At 41.3% G+C, this 17,054-nt stretch overlaps 1 protein-coding gene across 1 annotated transcript in view; it reads left to right on the top strand.

Moving 5' to 3' along the window:
• The window catches only part of LOC149186939 (ABC transporter G family member 28-like), a 77,375-nt gene that overhangs the window by 15,731 nt on the left and 44,590 nt on the right, over positions 1 to 17,054 (top strand). The window contains exons 8-13 of the mRNA XM_089411243.1: positions 114 to 1,045; positions 1,657 to 1,953; positions 2,233 to 2,733; positions 2,853 to 3,001; positions 3,273 to 3,562; positions 3,669 to 3,802. Coding sequence (XP_089267369.1) covers positions 114 to 1,045; positions 1,657 to 1,953; positions 2,233 to 2,733; positions 2,853 to 3,001; positions 3,273 to 3,562; positions 3,669 to 3,802 — 2,303 coding nt within the window. The remainder of the gene's footprint in view (positions 1 to 113; positions 1,046 to 1,656; positions 1,954 to 2,232; positions 2,734 to 2,852; positions 3,002 to 3,272; positions 3,563 to 3,668; positions 3,803 to 17,054) is intronic.

Raw genomic sequence — 17,054 nt, 5'->3', positions numbered from 1 at the left:
CTATGTATGTTATGCAGAATTTTGTACTATTGAGCTGTTATCGATGATTAGTAATTGCTATTTGATTGTTGAAGTTGTTAATGGGAAAATACGCTTTCTGAATAAACTTTCAGGTTGTGATTATAGTTATGCTTCTGCTCATCTATAGCTGTTCCGATCGCGTTCTTATCATTCGTGAAAGAAGAAGAGCCAAATCCAGAGAAGCAGCAGCTTTTTCGGCAAGAGCGAGGACAGAAGCACTTGAGCGATGGAGATTAGTGAGAGAAGCTGCAGTGCTAAGGAAAAGAAGCCTTCAAAGACGGTTCAGTCGTAAATTTTCACGCAACAAATCTATCAAGCCTGTAGAAGAACAAGAGATGTTGGCTTCTGGTAAATTCTTCTCTGATGATGCATCAACATTTCCGCTGTCAACTGCTGCTGAAGATGAGATGCCCCGAGGATCATCCATAGAAATAGAAATTGTCTCTAAAGAAGAAAGTGACCTGTATGGAATCTGCCATGCCTCTTTTGATGAGCTAGATGATTTTCAGGAGGCTCCCGCATCAGATTTAAGTGCTTACAATGTTAAGAAACGCAAAGCTCACAGACCTCGTACTGGCCACAGAGTTTCTCATAGTTTGGAGTATGCTTATGGTGAAATAGAAAAGGAAAAGATGAGAGAGAAAACTAACCTGACATTGACAGGGGTAATTGAAAGGGCCAGTTTATATGGGATTCAAACTCGACCTAAAATTGAAGTTTCTTTCAAGGATTTAAGTCTTGCTCTCAAAGGGAATGAGAAGAAAATATTAAGGAATGTTACTGGGCAACTAATGCCAGGACGTATTGCTGCTGTTATGGGTCCATCCGGAGCTGGGAAAACTACTTTTTTAAATGCTCTTGCGGGTAAGGCGACGGCCTGTGTTGTGACAGGTTCCGTGTTTATTAATGGAAAACAAGAATCGATACATTCATACAAAAAAATTGTTGGTTTTGTGCCACAAGATGATATCATACATGGAAACTTGACCGTAGAGGAGAATCTTTGGTTTAGCGCAAAATGCAGGTTCTGTCTCCGTCTCTCTTTCTTCTTCCCTTTTTCAACTTTCTATGTTTTTCTCGCAGTTAGGTGTTAGATTAGCCCTTGTGCTGCTCACGCTTTTGTAGAATCTCTTCCCTAGATGTGCCTCTTTTCTGCCCTTTTCTGACATACATGTTTCACTGAAGAATGTTTTACCTTTAACATATGAACTTTTATTACATTACACACTATGGGTCAGTCTTATATACACTTTTAATCACCATTATGTTTTATCAGGAATTCTGATAAATCTAATTGGCCTGATTCTCGAGCATGGCTTATAACCACTTTTTGCAATTGATAACTAAATGGAATGGAAAGAAAATAAAATGTGCAGCATAGTTTAAGTGGCTCTTTTCTAAGCGTTTTTGTAATGTTGAATGGGGAAATAGACGGGGCTACCAAAGAGTGCAGTTTTAATGCAACCGGCGTGATCTTTGTGGATGCTTTGACTTCATTTTCATGAAATAAAATCTTATCTTTGTTATAGTTGATAACTTTGTGGATGCTTTGACTTCATTTCCTTGAAATATAATCCTATCTTTGTCATAGTTAATAACTTTTTATGGCTGACACGATACACTGCCACCCTGAAGGCTTCCTGTGAGCATGCGAAGAGAAGACAAAGTTTTAGTCGTTGAACGTGCCATTGAAACTTTGGGGTTGCAATCTGTACGAGATTCCTTAGTTGGTACAGTGGAAGTGCGAGGGATCTCTGGAGGACAGAGAAAACGAGTAAATGTTGGACTTGAGCTGGTAATGGAACCGTCTCTTTTGTTCTTAGATGAACCGACATCTGGTTTAGACAGTACTTCTTCACTGTTGCTATTAAAAGCTCTTCGTCGAGAAGCCTTAGCAGGAGTAAACATATGTATGGTACTTCATCAACCAAGGTAAAGTTTTATATTAATCATGACTGGCATGTGTTTCTTCTTGAAGTGCAGCATGGCTTCAGATGAGCAAAAACGAAAATGTGAACGAATTGACAGTTTTCACTCATGTACTGAAGCATATTAACTTAATAGATGTGCCATTACATGTGTGTTTTACTTGCATGATTAAATAGCTTTTAACTTACCTCAGATCTTTTAGGAATTGACTCAATGCCAGTTTGCAAATGGTCCTTTTTTATTTCAAGATTATGTAACAGATATGATTGGTTTATTTTTCAGCTATGGATTATTCAAGATGTTTGATGATTTAGTACTGCTGGCTAAGGGTGGACGCCCTGTGTATCTTGGACCTGTGGATGAAATTGAAGAATACTTTTCTAGCCTTGGGATTATATTCCCTGACCGTGTTAATCCTCCAGATTACTTTATGGACATCTTAGAGGGGATTGTAAAGCCAGAAGGAAGTCCAAGTTTTGATTGCAATATTCTTCCTGTTAATTGGATGTACCACAAGGGGTATGAGATCCCAAGAGATTTACAGGAAGCTTTTGCAAAAACTGGAATCTCGACAAGCAGCGAAGCAATCGATGAAGGAATAAAGAAAGAATCTTTTGACATCGAAAAGAAAAACCAATCCTTTGGACAAGATTTTTGGAAAGATGTCTGGTGTAATATTGAATTGAAGTGGGATACTATTAGCCATAGCTTCCTGAAGTTTGAAGATCTTTCCAATCGTCGGACTCCTAACTTCTTCAAACAATTTAGATTCTACTTAAGCAGGTAACAGATCTCTTTAAAAGATGTGTATGACAAGTTTTAGGGTCAATGGTTCTTAACATCTTATCTTCTTGCTAAAACTTTGCACTCTTGATTCACGAGTACTTGTTTACCGTTACCAGAATTGCTAAACAGCGTTTCCGAGAGTCCAGGATACAATCACAAGATTACCTTATTTTATTGCTTTGTGGAGCATGTATCGGGATCCTGGCTAAAGGAAAAGATGAAAGCTTTGGAATACTTGGGTACACATATACATCGATTGCAATGCGTAAGTATCAGATCATGCTTACGTGCCTAGCATTCAAGGGAAATGATATTTTTGTCTTATGCTGAGTGCATTTATTCTGGTATTCTGAGTCTGAGATTGAAGGTCATAGTCTAAAATCCATTGTTTTATCATAGTATCGTCATAGAAATCTGTATGGTACTCTTTAACTCTTTTATCTTATGCATTTGTCCCCAATTCATTATTAGATTTTGAATTAACTCTGTACATTTGATTTTTTTAACTGAAGTAGTTCTTGGTCGTTGACATGCAGCTCTTCTATGCATGATAGCAGCATTGAGAACATTTTCTCTGGACAGACTGCAGTTTTGGAGAGAGAGTGCGGCTGGCTTGAATAGATTGGCATATTTCGTTGCAAAGGATTCTGTTGATCTCTTCAACATAGTGATTAAGCCGCTTGTTTACCTTTCAATGTTCTATTTTTTCAACAATCCACGATCAACCTTTGCAGAAAATTATATTGTGACACTTGCCCTCGTCTACTGTGTGGTGGGAATTGCATATATCTTTGCCATCGCTCTTGATCCAGGATCAGCTCAACTTGTAGGTTATAGTAGCATCTATTACATATTTGTTTTTAATTTCAAATTGATTTGGTAGATGTTTCCTTGTATGCTTAACAAACGTTTTCTTTTGGGTGCATTAACAGTGTTCTGTACTTATTCCCGTTGTTTCAACACTGATGGCAACTCAACCAAATTCAAATGGTATTTTGAAGTATCTTATCGACTCAACTTATGCAAGCTGGCTTCTCGAGGCATATGTGGTAGCGAACGCAAAAAGGTGGGATGCACTCTGCTCTTCATTTCGTGTACTTCAAACAATTTATACGTTTTCTAAATGTTCAACATTTATTGCATTCCCACCTGATATCATCCTATGCAGTTCTTAGCTATAAATATAACTTTTTGTACATCAATAATCAAGATGATTCTGCGTCCAGCAAAGTAGGTCAGCAGTTTACTAAAAAGGCATGAAATATATCTAGGTCAGGCTGGTATAAGACGTTGTTTGGTCCTATACTACAATTTTTCACTGTGAAAGTGTGAAAGGGCTCAAAGTCAATGTGAATATAAATGGAAAATCGATTGTATATATATGGCAAAACAACCATATATGCATAGTAGATTTCTCTGTCCGACGTTTCAGGTGGACACTTCACCCATCATAAGGGATCAGAAAGCAAACATATCATATGGGTGGAGTGTCCACTTGAAACGTCAGACAAAGAAATCTACTACACAGTTCACACCCGAAATACTCAGACAATATGAATAACTGTGAAAATTTCCACTCTCAAACAACTATATATGTAGCCTTAATTGGTAGCCCAGTTGGTTGAAGCCCTTGCCAAATCATTGGCCTATGTCATGAGGCTTGGGTTCAATTCTCCTTGGGTCCATCAGGGTCAGACTCCCAGTTTTAGAATCGACTGGGCAGGTAAATTAGACTTGCCCAACCAAAAAAAACAACTATATATGCATATGTTTTTTATTTCCTTGAAACAATTCTAAAAAAATCATGTCCATAAAAATAAAATACGTATCGAAGAATATGGAGGAAGAAGATAACAGCGATGGGCATCTAGCGTATTTGGTGGGTTCCTGCTCAATAAGAGAGGCTTACTATCCTCTGGATCATTAAGGTCGCCTCTTATGTTAGAGTAGATCATAAAGGGCACCAAGGAGTTCCACCAGAGGTCTTTGATGGAGTTATTTCGGCGATAAGAAGCTCCCTCTTACAAAGATGGCTCCATGGATCGTATCTTGCTTGTCCAAGTCAACTTAGGGTAAGGTGAGAATTTTTCCACATATTGGTTTTTTCTTTTTAATTATTAAAAGGCAATAGATGAGGATGTTTTGCTCAAGGGAGACCCACAGTATTAGTTGTCCTCGGGTTTGGTTCTTTTGCTTCTGTGTTTAGTTTAGAGTGGGCTATGAAACATTTACTCTTTCTGTAGGTTCTGCTTCGCATGCCTCCTGCTTCATCTCTATAATGAAAAGGTCTTATGAATGTGTTGTAGTGGCTGCAACACCCTCCAAAATTTTGGCCTGCATCCAATTTCAGAGCCTCCTTTGGATTTTTACTTGATGTTTGCAAACACTCGGGCTCACTCCGTGGGCTCATGTGAGTCTTTGCACCCCCCTTTGCTTGACCGTTCAACGAACAACTTTTTACATGTTGGTCTCAATCCACGTTTGTAGCCATGTTCTGGTCATGCACAAGGTCCTCGCTTTGTGTGTACATGTTGTATTCGCTATGTGAACATCCGTTGCACTCGCACACGAAGTTGTATGCACTGTCGCACAAGCGTCATTGCGGTTGTTCAACGATCTATCACAAGCGTCACACTTGTCGCTCGGTCAGTCATGTTGAGCATATGTTGTCTTGATGTTTTGAGACGTCTTGTCAAGTTATGTTGAGTGTGTGTTTGCAAGGTCGCGCACGCACAAATTCACTTGCTCACATACTTAAGTCATTTTGCTGAAGTTCTGATGACTAGATCACCCTCTAACAGTCGGACCTCCACCCTGCAATCGACTCAACCGATTGTCACCCAGAACAACGCAGAAGTGTCCAACAAGCCATTTCAATCTACGCTGCTCGCAAGTTGATCAGCCAACCCTCCTGCTGGTCAACCAAAGAGTTTCACTGGACAGTGACCCCCGGACTCACTCCTCTCAAAAATTGTGCAGAAGCTGTAGACCTTGCCCCCTCTGCTGACTGAGGAAATTGCATAGACAGGTCGGACAAACACCAAGTGCCCGTCCCTGTCTCCCTCAAAAAATTGTGCAGTTTTTCCAGCTAGCCACCTAGTCAGCCGACTAGTTGCTCACCCAGAAAACTGCACAGATTTCATGAGCAAGCCCCTTAGCTGCCTAGCATCTCGCTCAACTCAGAAACTGCGCAGAGGTGTTCAGCAGGTCAGCCTCCCAGCAATTGCGCAGTTTTTGTCTCCAACAATCTCGCAGCCTGCTGCCAGCTCCCTCCAGGAATTGCGCAGTATTAGTTGCCAAGCCTTTTGAAGCTTGCAACCAGCTCCCTCCAAGAATTGCGCAGTTTTTGTTGCCAAGCCCCTCTGCTGCCCGCACTGCCTCCCTCCAGAAATTGCACAGATCTGCCCTCTAGCCGAGCTAGATCTCGCGAACAGTCACTGTTGATCCAGATTGTCCATCTCAGTCTCCTAGTGACCTCTGCGCAATTTTCACCAATAGTGCCCAGAGCCCGCATCCCAGCTTGAAACTTGCCTTGCACAGTTTCATAGCCTTGTCCTCTCTCCCGGTCACCTGCATCCGAAAGCGAACGACCATGCATCATGGTAGACTAGGAGGTTTATGGATTTGATGTCGTCTCATCATGAGTGACTGCAGATACAGGTACATGAATAAGACATGATGCGACGACAAATGGGATGAACAAGGAGAGTACATGCGAGGAGAATACTTCGCAAACGGACGAACATGTCAAGCATGCCAAAGTACAAGCAAAGGAGCAATGTGCACATGCAACATCAAGCGAACACCAATGACCATTGAAGACTCCGCACACCTTGCCATGCAGAGGTGAAGCTGTGATACACCAAGAGGACATCCATCACTTAGCAGCACTGCAGCTCGACATGCACATCACCAACAACATGAGAATACCAGCATTGTCGTGTCGAGTCGTGTCATGAGTCATGTCGGCCACATCACTTCTGTGGGCCATACTGTTGTAAATCAATGTAATGTAACATGGAAGTCCAAGAGACCCACTTGTAATCTGAAGAGTCATGAAAAGTTGAAAAGTCATGAAAATCAAACAGTCATGAGGGAATTCGAACAGTCACAAGGGCCAATTTTACTCTTGGCTATAAATAGCCCTCATTTGTACATGCAAGAGACTTTTTCACCTTGGCTCCTCCCACATAGCCTTGAGAGTCTATAGTCTTTTTTTTAAGGAGCGAGTAGTGGCTCCAACGCCCCGCCTACGGGGTTAGTGATGTATGGTGTATCGATGTGTCTTGGAACTTTTGCTTAATTCAGAAGCTTGATAACAGGCCAACATGTTTTCACACGTGTTGTAACTGTTTGTAAGATTAATCTTGAACACTTGTAATACATGTTGCTTTAACCTGTGTTAAACAATTGAACTCATTCAGTTGCTTTAATACATATATTTATGAAAATGTGTTGTATAAGTTGTTAACGTTGTTCTGCCCGTGTTGGTTACCTCCTTGGACATTAGACATAATCTTTCATGTAAACTTGTTATGACGACCGTTGCACTCGCGCGGACTGTGCCGCTGGGTGTTGTATGTGCGATCTTCCCTTGTGTGTTGTGACTACCGCATCCGCGTGGACTACTCCTCCAGACGCTGTGCAAGTCCTGTTGTGTTGTGTGTCTCTGACAAAGTTGGGACTTCCTCCCTTTCGACTGGAGACTCACTTCCACCCTCTCTCTCTGCGGTGAAAGAACCTTGACACAAGTAACACTAGCACTCACCAGGCACACGAACCTCGCTGTTCGAAGACAAAGCAGACCACTCTCATGTGCTGACAAGCAAGAGCTAAGGCATACATTTAAGATAATGGCAATCGGGCCATCATACCGGATGGGATTCCCACACCAAATGGTGTGAGGTCTAGTTGGGACTTCATACGAGGGTGATCCCCTGAATGTTGGCGGGTCCAGCACCGTCAAAAGGACAAGCTAGGGTCTTGAATCTTTAGCGATACAGTTCCACATATCTTGGTTTAGATGTCTACTAATGGAGGTTTCTGGAAAGATATTATATTGGAATGACAAGGACAAGATTGAGCTGAGATTTTAGACAATGAGAACCTTCCTTTTCGATGTTGGTTTGCCACCGACGAGATCATATATTTAGGGAGTACCCTCTAAAATATTATGCATATTAGAATGAGAAGAAGGGCAAGAGAACATGAAAATTTACATCTTCTGCGGATTAGCTGCACGTTGGTGGAGGGCATGGGATCGAAGTTTATCTTTGTAGATGAGGAAATCAAGACACTGATGATGAACAAGCCATGGAGAAATGGTGGCCGTGGAAAGGGAGATCAGGGCTCATGATTCTGTATGGGCTACAACAAATGAGCCTTTGGATCAGTTCAAATTTCTTATCCCAAGCATTGATTCCTCAAGACGTAAGTTTTGTAGTTCCTTTTCTTTTTGAGTACACGACCATGTTCTTAGAGCTTTTTGGCAATAGCACATGTTCGGATCTTCATAGGCTCAGTGCGGCAGTCGGCTATAAAGTATGACAAATATTAAGCCGCTTCATATTGTCCATTGGATGAGAATAAAGTACTATCCAATGGACAAGATGAAAGGAACTAAGCCAATCATTGGCTTAGTGCATGGTGCTTAATATTTTCCATAATGTATAGGCTCAGTTGCTACTAGGTTGGGGAATGAGGCTCGTAATTTTATTCTGTTCGGGATTTGATGACGATTGAGGCACCTTGTTTGGAAGAAGCAGGTTGTGGTGGTGTAATTCTCATTACTATACCATTTATTCTTCCTTCTCTTTATGTCAATGATATTTTTTTGATGGCGAGTTCCTATCACACCTTCGCAAGTAAATAAGTGGTGTAATTCTCATTAGTATGGTCATTTATTTTTCTCTTTATGTCAATGATATATAATGGCGAGTCTTGGGAAACCTTCACATGACAAGGACAATTTGGAGAAGTGTTTTCATACAAATATCTTGAAATCTATATTTATCACAAGCTTCAATGGGACTATAACATTGAGAAAAGGATAAATAGAAGGTAGAAAGCTTATTATGCATTTGAAAATAATTGTAAATTAATAGAATTTTGGATATTTGGAAAAAGCTCCTCTTTGAGACTTTTGCTATTGCTATTATTTCATATGAATGTGAAGTTTGGGGATGTAGTACCTCTTGAGAATTGTGGAGAAAGAATGAGCAGATCCAAAAGACTTTTGTCACTTAAATTCACAAAATTAAAGAAAATGCACCTTATCTAATCATTCTCATAAAATCAACCCTTTCTCCCTTTGAGAGTATAGCGAGGACTACATACCTAATGTATAAAAACAAATTAAACAAAATGGAAAACAAGGTGCTCCCTAAAATTGTTTCAAGCCCTAGCCAAAACAACTTTTAGTGCAAGGCGTGATGGCATAAGGATGACTAGTCATGGCTAAACCATTGTAAAATAAAGGAAGAGACAATATTACAAAATAGGGATAATATTAAAAATATTATTACTTGTAAATTAAGGAGAAATTGTGGTGCAATAAAGAGTTGGATAACAAAAGAAAATTATGATATTATAAGATGATTGACCCTAATCTAAAAAATCAAAAGTATCTCTTTCTTTTGATTAATATAAAGGAAAAAAATCAACATGGCTAAAATGAAAACAAATTATCATGAGCTCCATGATAGTGAAAGTGGGTATTGGACAATTCCTAAAACATCCATGATAGTGAAAGTGGTATTAGACAATTCTTAAAACATTGTGGGATGAATGAATCTGTCATTTTTATAATATTAAGAGGGTTGAAAATGAAAAATACTTTCTCTTAAAATGTATAGTTTATCCCCAAATTAGATCACAATTTCAAAAGATTTGTCACACTATCAACCTTCCTAACCTTATAACTTAACAAAATTATGGTGATATTGGAACACTAACACATAAATAAAATTTTAATGAATGTCAAAGTAATCCCTTAATTTTTCAAAATATGATGAACCAAATTTAGTTTTGTGGACAATAATTATTATTAACAATAACATCAATATCAAAATATTATAAATCATATAATATAAATATATATCTATATATATATATATATATATATATATATATATATATATATATAAGCACACACACATCTATTTGGAACAAAGCTTCCACAATTTTAATTTAACCAATATAAATCCATCTTAGCCATGGATCTAGCAAGCACAAAGAGGGACCAAATCTTTTGAAGTGCAAACCCTTTTAATAATGCAAAAATTAAAAAATTTGCACATCCAAAGATTTGATACCTCTTGGGACTTAATAAATCATGGTTAAGATGAATCTCTCTCTCTCTCTCTCTCTATATATATATATATATATATCTCATTCTTAAATTTTTTGTTTTGAATGCAACAATGTAAACTTTGAAACGGGAACTATACTAAGCACACACTTTTTTGAGGTAGCAAAAAATCATTTGATTTTAAAAAGTGCTGATTTAGAATAAACCTTTTTTTGAACATATTTTTGACACTTTAAATTTTCTTATGTATCAAGTACGAACATTGTTTTTAAATGTTAGTGATTTTCATGCTTTTGAAAAAGTATTGATGCGGTGTCAACCCCTTTTTTTAGAGGTCTTTTTTTGACACTTTAAATTTTTCTAATATATTAAGTGTGGGTAATTTTTTTTAAATGTTGGTGATTTTCATGTGGATTTTTTTTTTTTTTTTCTTCTAAATCAACATTCCGTTCATTCATCAGAAAATAAGTACATCGGTAGCAAAATGCAAGGAGTCTCACCTCGACCAGGTTTGTTGACTACCGCGAACAACATATGACAGAGAAACAAAAACTAAACTAAGGACACCGTCCACAACCTAAGAGGCCAGAAGCACCAGAAAACACATAAAACTAGGAGAACACCTGTAACCATGCTAGTCGTCTGACGTAATTGAAGTTGGGTTGTCCGGGGTTGTTCTCGGAGGAGGCGGAGGGCAGAAAGAGCATTGGACATGTTCTTTGAAGTGAGCCATCTAGGACTTCGGACTCCAGATTCTCCACCTTCTCTGTTAGAAAATTCTGTCCGCGCTAGAACTCCACAACTCGTTCTTAGACATGGCATTGAAAGTAATATATTATGTTCAGAGTAGCTATGAGTTTTGCGTGTTCTTGGTGGATTCGGTCTCTCGTTTCCAACTGCTCCAACATTGATTGAATCAGATCCATGCAATTCTCCAAACAATATTCATGAACTTCCCTTAGACCTTGCACCACACTCCTTGCATTACCCCGTCGACCCGTGCTGCCACGTTGTGAAAATTCCTAAATCGGAATCCCTACTGCAACAACTGATGATATTTATCTTATTTGTTAGATTCCTTTAAGCAAATTACTTGCAGTGTCCTATGACAAATATCAAAATACATACACTACGGCCTACCTCATTAAAAATAATATGGCAAAGCAAGAAACTGAGCAATAAAAAGAAACAACACAAATGGCAGTTATTTTTGGACAAATGTCCCTGGAAAAACCCAATGCGGGAAAACCAATGCAGCATATCTGAATGTTTTTTATTATTAAGCAGAAGTTATTTTTGTATACAACCTCTGGATGCCTTGTTGGCAATCCAGTACAGAGAATATCACTATGCAAAAGAAATTAGTGAGATTACCTCACTCTACACTGCAAGTCCCGATTGATCCGACCACTGAACCAACGAGTTCCCGACTACTTTTGTGCTGCCCCTACGTAGTCATTGCATGGGCCTACATCAGAGCCTCTAAGGCACTGCATCACCTCTTTGTTGAATCGATTTGCTCTTAGGAGTTGACTCTAGCCCTCCCGGCTCAAAACGTCAAACCCTCCAACAAATTTCAGACCTTTGCGTGGAAGGCTTTGCGCTGCTTTGCGTCACCGTCTCTAGGCACTGCGCTGCATCCCTTTGTGTGTCTCTCTGCCTCTCTATTGAGTATTATTGGCTTAGGAGAAGATACTCCAGCCAAAACTCTCTCTGCCCCTCTCTGCATGATCACTACGAAATCACTGCACTGCTCTAGCTTCAGCGATTCGATATGATTGATCAACTCTCTGTGTGTCTTCCAAATGACCTTCAAGCATATTAAATAATCTTCTCGTTGACATTCAACAACCCAGATTAGAAGCTAATCAATGGATAAGATCATTTCTGTTTGATCTTCGCCTTCTTCTAGAAGTTACACCCACAGTTAGATTATTACCCATTAATTATTTTAATTTCCTAAGTTTATACTTAGGGACCCATTAAAAATAATTAAGTATTTTAATAAAAAAGTCTCTGGGTGGAATTTCCCAAAAAGATTTATGGGTTCTTTGGAATACATGTGCCCAAGCCTCCCTGCAAAATTTGAGACTTAGAGCACATCCTATGCTACTAGAAATCAACACTCCCTCTTAGCGAGGAATGTACTCTAGCAATGCCTCCCACTTAAGCATCACCTTGATTTCATAACATCGTCCTCTGCGCTGTTGATGTCTTACATGCTGTCCACCAACTACTACGCTGCCGCTGCAACTATACTACTGCTGACACTGCCATTGTCAACACTGCATCTGTATTACAGCTCCCTTTGAATTTCTGCATCCGTGTTGTTGCTGGCACTGCCACTGCCAACTGCCCCTGCATTGTAAACCGTGTTGCTATTGCATCACCAACGAAAAAACATCCCAAATTACTAAACAAGTGTTCAACATAGATGCATCTTGATGCTGACGATCTGAGTGCTACTAGTCCCACGCTATCCCTCTGAAGCCACTGCGCTGTTGCTGCTACTGCACTGTGCCTCCCTGCACTGTTGCAACTCTGCACTATGTTGTTCAGACTTGGCATTCTAGCCATTGCATCTATCACTCCAACACTCATCTGCACCAATTGACACGGATCCATCCTGCTACTTCTGATCTGGGCTCTTGTAGCAAGGAATTGATCTGAGAGTTGGGCTCCTCAAGGATCTTGTCCATCTATAGCTCTTTTGAATTACAACTCTAAATCAACCCACCTCCCTCTTGGAGGTATCTCGACTGTCATGGAAAACTCCTCGTCAATTTTCGCGGGTGCAACCTTCGGATCGTGCTTTTCATTTTTGTCCTTCTTCCCGAGAGGACACTGTGTTGCGTAGTGACCCATTTCACCACACTTGAAGCATTTGATCTTCGAGACATCCTTCTTCCTCTTCCGCTGCTCTCGTTGCCCCTTGGATGCAAGGGTTGCATTCTCTTCCTCCTCCTTGGGCTTCGACCCACTGCTGCTGCTTCCGTCAAGCTTACACTTGACTAGATCTCTCCTTAGCTCTTCCTGCTTGAGAGTTGCCCACATACTATCCCAGTCTGGCAAAGTTGCCTTGCCCAGGATGCTCTGGACAAAGACTTGCCACTCTTCTGAGATTGAGTTTAGGGCCAGTCTCACCATCTCGAAACCTTGAGGTGTAGACCCCACAACTGTTAACTTGTCCCGGGTCTCTTGAAGCTTCGTGAGGAACAAATCTATGCACTCCCCCTTCTGCATCTGTGCAGATTTCAATTTCTGCTCTAAGTACATCTTCTGCTGCTCGGAAGATCCTTGATACAACGTCGCCAAGGCATCCCACATCTCCTTAGCAGTCCCTTTGCTAGCGATGTGACAGACTACATGATCCTTTACTCCATCAAGGATCATCCTCTTGGCCTTCGCTATTTTTCCCTTGTACTTCTTCAGTTGATTTGGATCTGTGGGCTCAACCACCATGCTGTCAACATAAACCTTGAGAAAATGTTCATCTAGAAGGCACGACATCCTTGCCTTCCAGATCACATAGTTGGATGCCCCATCCAACCTGTCTTGATCTCTCAGTCCACTGGCTGCCATCTCTGCCACGAAAATGTCAAACTGCTCCTCTCTGTTTCTTACTGCTGTTGCTCAGGCAATAAGAAAACAAACTTCTTGGCGGGAAGTCTACTGAGGAAAAATTCCCTCACTGTGCTTCTCCTCTCTTTTGACGATTTTTTGCCCAAGAAACTGCCTGCAGAAAAACTGCGTCCCACCAGCTCTTTCCTCACGCTGAGGCTGCTGTGCTGCTCCGTCTGGCACGACAAGATTTCGATCTGTAAGCCCTTCCTCTCTGTCGACTCACTCATAGAGTGTCTTTCCTCGAAAATTCAGCCCTACTGGCCTGGACTCTGCAGTCCCTCTGGGCATTCAAACTGCTACCTCATGCAACTATTCGATCTCCTTCTCTGCTCATCGCTGGGTTCTCTGCCATTGCTCTTCTTGTTTCACCTGCACTGCTCTAATACCATGTGAAAATTCCGAAACCGGAATCCCTACTGTAGTAACTGATGATATTTCTCTTATTTGTTAGATTCCTTTAAACAAATTACTTGTAGTGTCCTATGGCAAATATCAAAATACATTCACTGCAGCCTACATCATTTAAAATAATATGCCGAAACAAGAAACTAAACAATAGAAAGATACAACACAAATGACAGTTATTTTTGGACAAATGTCCCTGGAAAAACCCAATGCGGGAAAACTGGTGCAACAGATCTGAAAGATTTTTATTATTAAGCAGAAGTTATTTCTGAATACAACCTCTGGATGCCTTGCTGGCAATCCAGTGCAGAGAATATCACTCGGTAGAAGAAATAAGTGAGATTACCTCACTTTACGCTACAAGTCTTGGTTGATCCGACAGTTGAACCAACGATTCCCCGACTACTTCTGGACTGCCCCTACGTAGTCACTGCATGTGCCTGCGTCAGAGCCTCTAAGGTACTGTGTCACCTCTGTGCTAAATTGATTTGCTCTCAGGAGCTAACTGCAGCCCTCCCGGCTTGAATTGTCAAACCCTTTAGCAAATTTCAAACCGTTGTGTGGAAGGCTCTGCGTTGCTCTGCGTGAGCCCTTCCCGGCTCTGCGTCACCCTCTCTGGGCACTGCGCTACCTCCTCTGTGTGTCTCTCTGCCTCTTTGCTGAGTATTCTTGGCTTCGGAGATGGTACTCTAGCCAAAACTCTCTTTGCGCCTTTTTGCGTGATCACTACGAAATCACTATGTTGCTCTAGCTTCAACAATTCGATTTAATTGATCAACTCTGTGTGTCTTCGAAATGATCCTCAAGCCTCCTTAAATAATCTTCTCGTTGATATTCAACGACCCATATTAGAAGCTAATCAATGGCTAAGATCATTTTTGCTTGATCCTCATCTTCTTGTAGAAGTTACACCCATAGATAGATTAATACCCATTAATTATTTTAATTCCCTATGTTTATACTTAGGGACCCATTAAAAATAATTAATTATTTTAATAAAAAAGTCTCTGGGTGGAATTTCCCAAAATGCTTTTTGGGTTCTTTGGAATACATGTGCACAAGCCTCCTTGCAAAATTTGAGACTTAGAGCACATTCGATGCTACCAAAAATCAACACTCCCTCTTAGCAAGGAATGTACTCTAGCAATGCCTCCCACTAAAGCATCACCCTGATTTCAGAACATTGTCCTCTGCGCTGTTGATGTTTGACATGCTGTCCACCAACTACTGCACTGTTGCTGCAATTGTACTGTTGCTGACACTGCCATTGTCAACGCTGCATCTGTATTACAGCTCCCTCTGAATTTCTGCATCCATGTTGCTGCTGGCATTGCCATTGTCAACTGCCCCTGCACTGCAAACCATGCTGCTACTGCATCAGCAACGAAAAAACATCCCAAATTACTAAACAAGTGTTCAACATAGATGCATCTCGATGCTGAAGATCTGACTGCTGCTAGTCCCACGCTATCCCTCTGAAGCCACTGCGCTGCTGCTGCTACTGCACTGTGCCTCCCTGCACTGCTGCAACTCTGCACTACGCTCCTCAGACTTGGCGTTCTAGCCACTGCATATGTCACTACAACACTTCTCTGCACCAACTGGCACTGATCCATCCTGCTACTTGTGATCTGGGCTCCCGTAGCAAGGAATTGATATGAGAGGTGGGCTCCTTAAGGATCTTGCCCATCTGTAGCTCTTTCGAACTACAACTCTAAATCAGCCCACCTCCTTCCTGGAGGTATCTCAACTGTCATGGAAAACTCCTCCTCAATCTTCGCGGGTGCAACCTTCGGATCGTGCTTTTCATTTTTGTCCTTCTTCCTGAGAGGACACTGTGTTGCGTAGTGACCCATTTCACCACACCTGAAGCATTTGATCTTCGAGACGTCCTTCCGCTTCCGCTGCTCCCGTTGCCCCTTCGATGCAAGGGCTACATTCTCTTCCTCCTCCTTGGGTTTCGACCCACTGCTGTTGCTTCCGTCAATTTTACACTTGACTAGATCTCTCCTCGGTTCTTCTTGCTTGAGAGTTGCTCACATACTATCCTAGTCTGGGAAAGTTGCCATGCCCAGGATGCTCTGGACAAAGACTTGCCACTCTTCTGAGACTGAGTTTAGGGCCAATCTCACCATCTTAGAACATTGCGCTGTAGACCCCACAACTGCTAACTTGTCCCAGGTCTCTTGAAGCTTCGCGAGGAACGAATTTATGCGCTCCCCCCTCTGCATCTATGCAGATTTCAGTATCTGCTCTAAGTACATCTTCCGTTGCTCGGAAGATCCTTGATACAACGTCGCCAAGGCATCCCACATCTCCTTAGCAGTCCCTCTGCTAGCGATGTGACAGACTACATGATCCTTTACTCCATCAAGGATCATCCTCTTAGCCTTCGCTATTTCTCTCGTGTACTTCTTCAGCTGATCTGGATTCGCGGGCTCAGGCACCACGTTGTCAACATAGACCTTGAGAAAATGCTCATCTAGAAGGCAAGACATCCTTGCCTTCCAAATTACATAGTTGGATGCCCCATCCAACCTACTCTGATCTCTCAGTCCACTGACTGCCATCTCTGCCACGAAAATGTTGCATTGCTCCTTTCTGTTTCTTAGTGCTGCTGCTCAGGCAATAAGAAAACAAACTTTTTGGCGGGAAGTCTATTGAGGAAAAATTCCCACTATGCTTCTCCTCTCTTCTGACGATTTTTTTCCTAGCAAACTGCTTGCAGAATAACTGCGTCCCACCATCTCTTTCCTCACGATGAGGTTGTTGTGCTGCTCCCTCTGGCACGACAAGATTTCGATCTGGAAGCCCTTCCTCTCTGTCGACTCACTCAGAGAGTGTCTTTCCTCGAAAATTCAACCTTCCTGGCCTGGACTTTGCAATCCCTCCGGGGATTCGAACAGCTGCCTCATGAAACTATTCGATCTCCTTCTTTGCTCAATGTTGGGTTCTCTGGCATTGCTCTTCTTGTTTCACC

The sequence above is a fragment of the Pinus tabuliformis genome, chromosome 3_1 (assembly GCF_031772625.1).
Source record: "Pinus tabuliformis cultivar Carrire ecotype Pingquan chromosome 3_1, CPIR1, whole genome shotgun sequence".
NCBI lineage: Eukaryota > Viridiplantae > Streptophyta > Pinopsida > Pinales > Pinaceae > Pinus > Pinus tabuliformis.
Note: the sequence above shows the minus strand (reverse complement) of the source record. Positions and strands in the feature narration are given on the sequence as shown.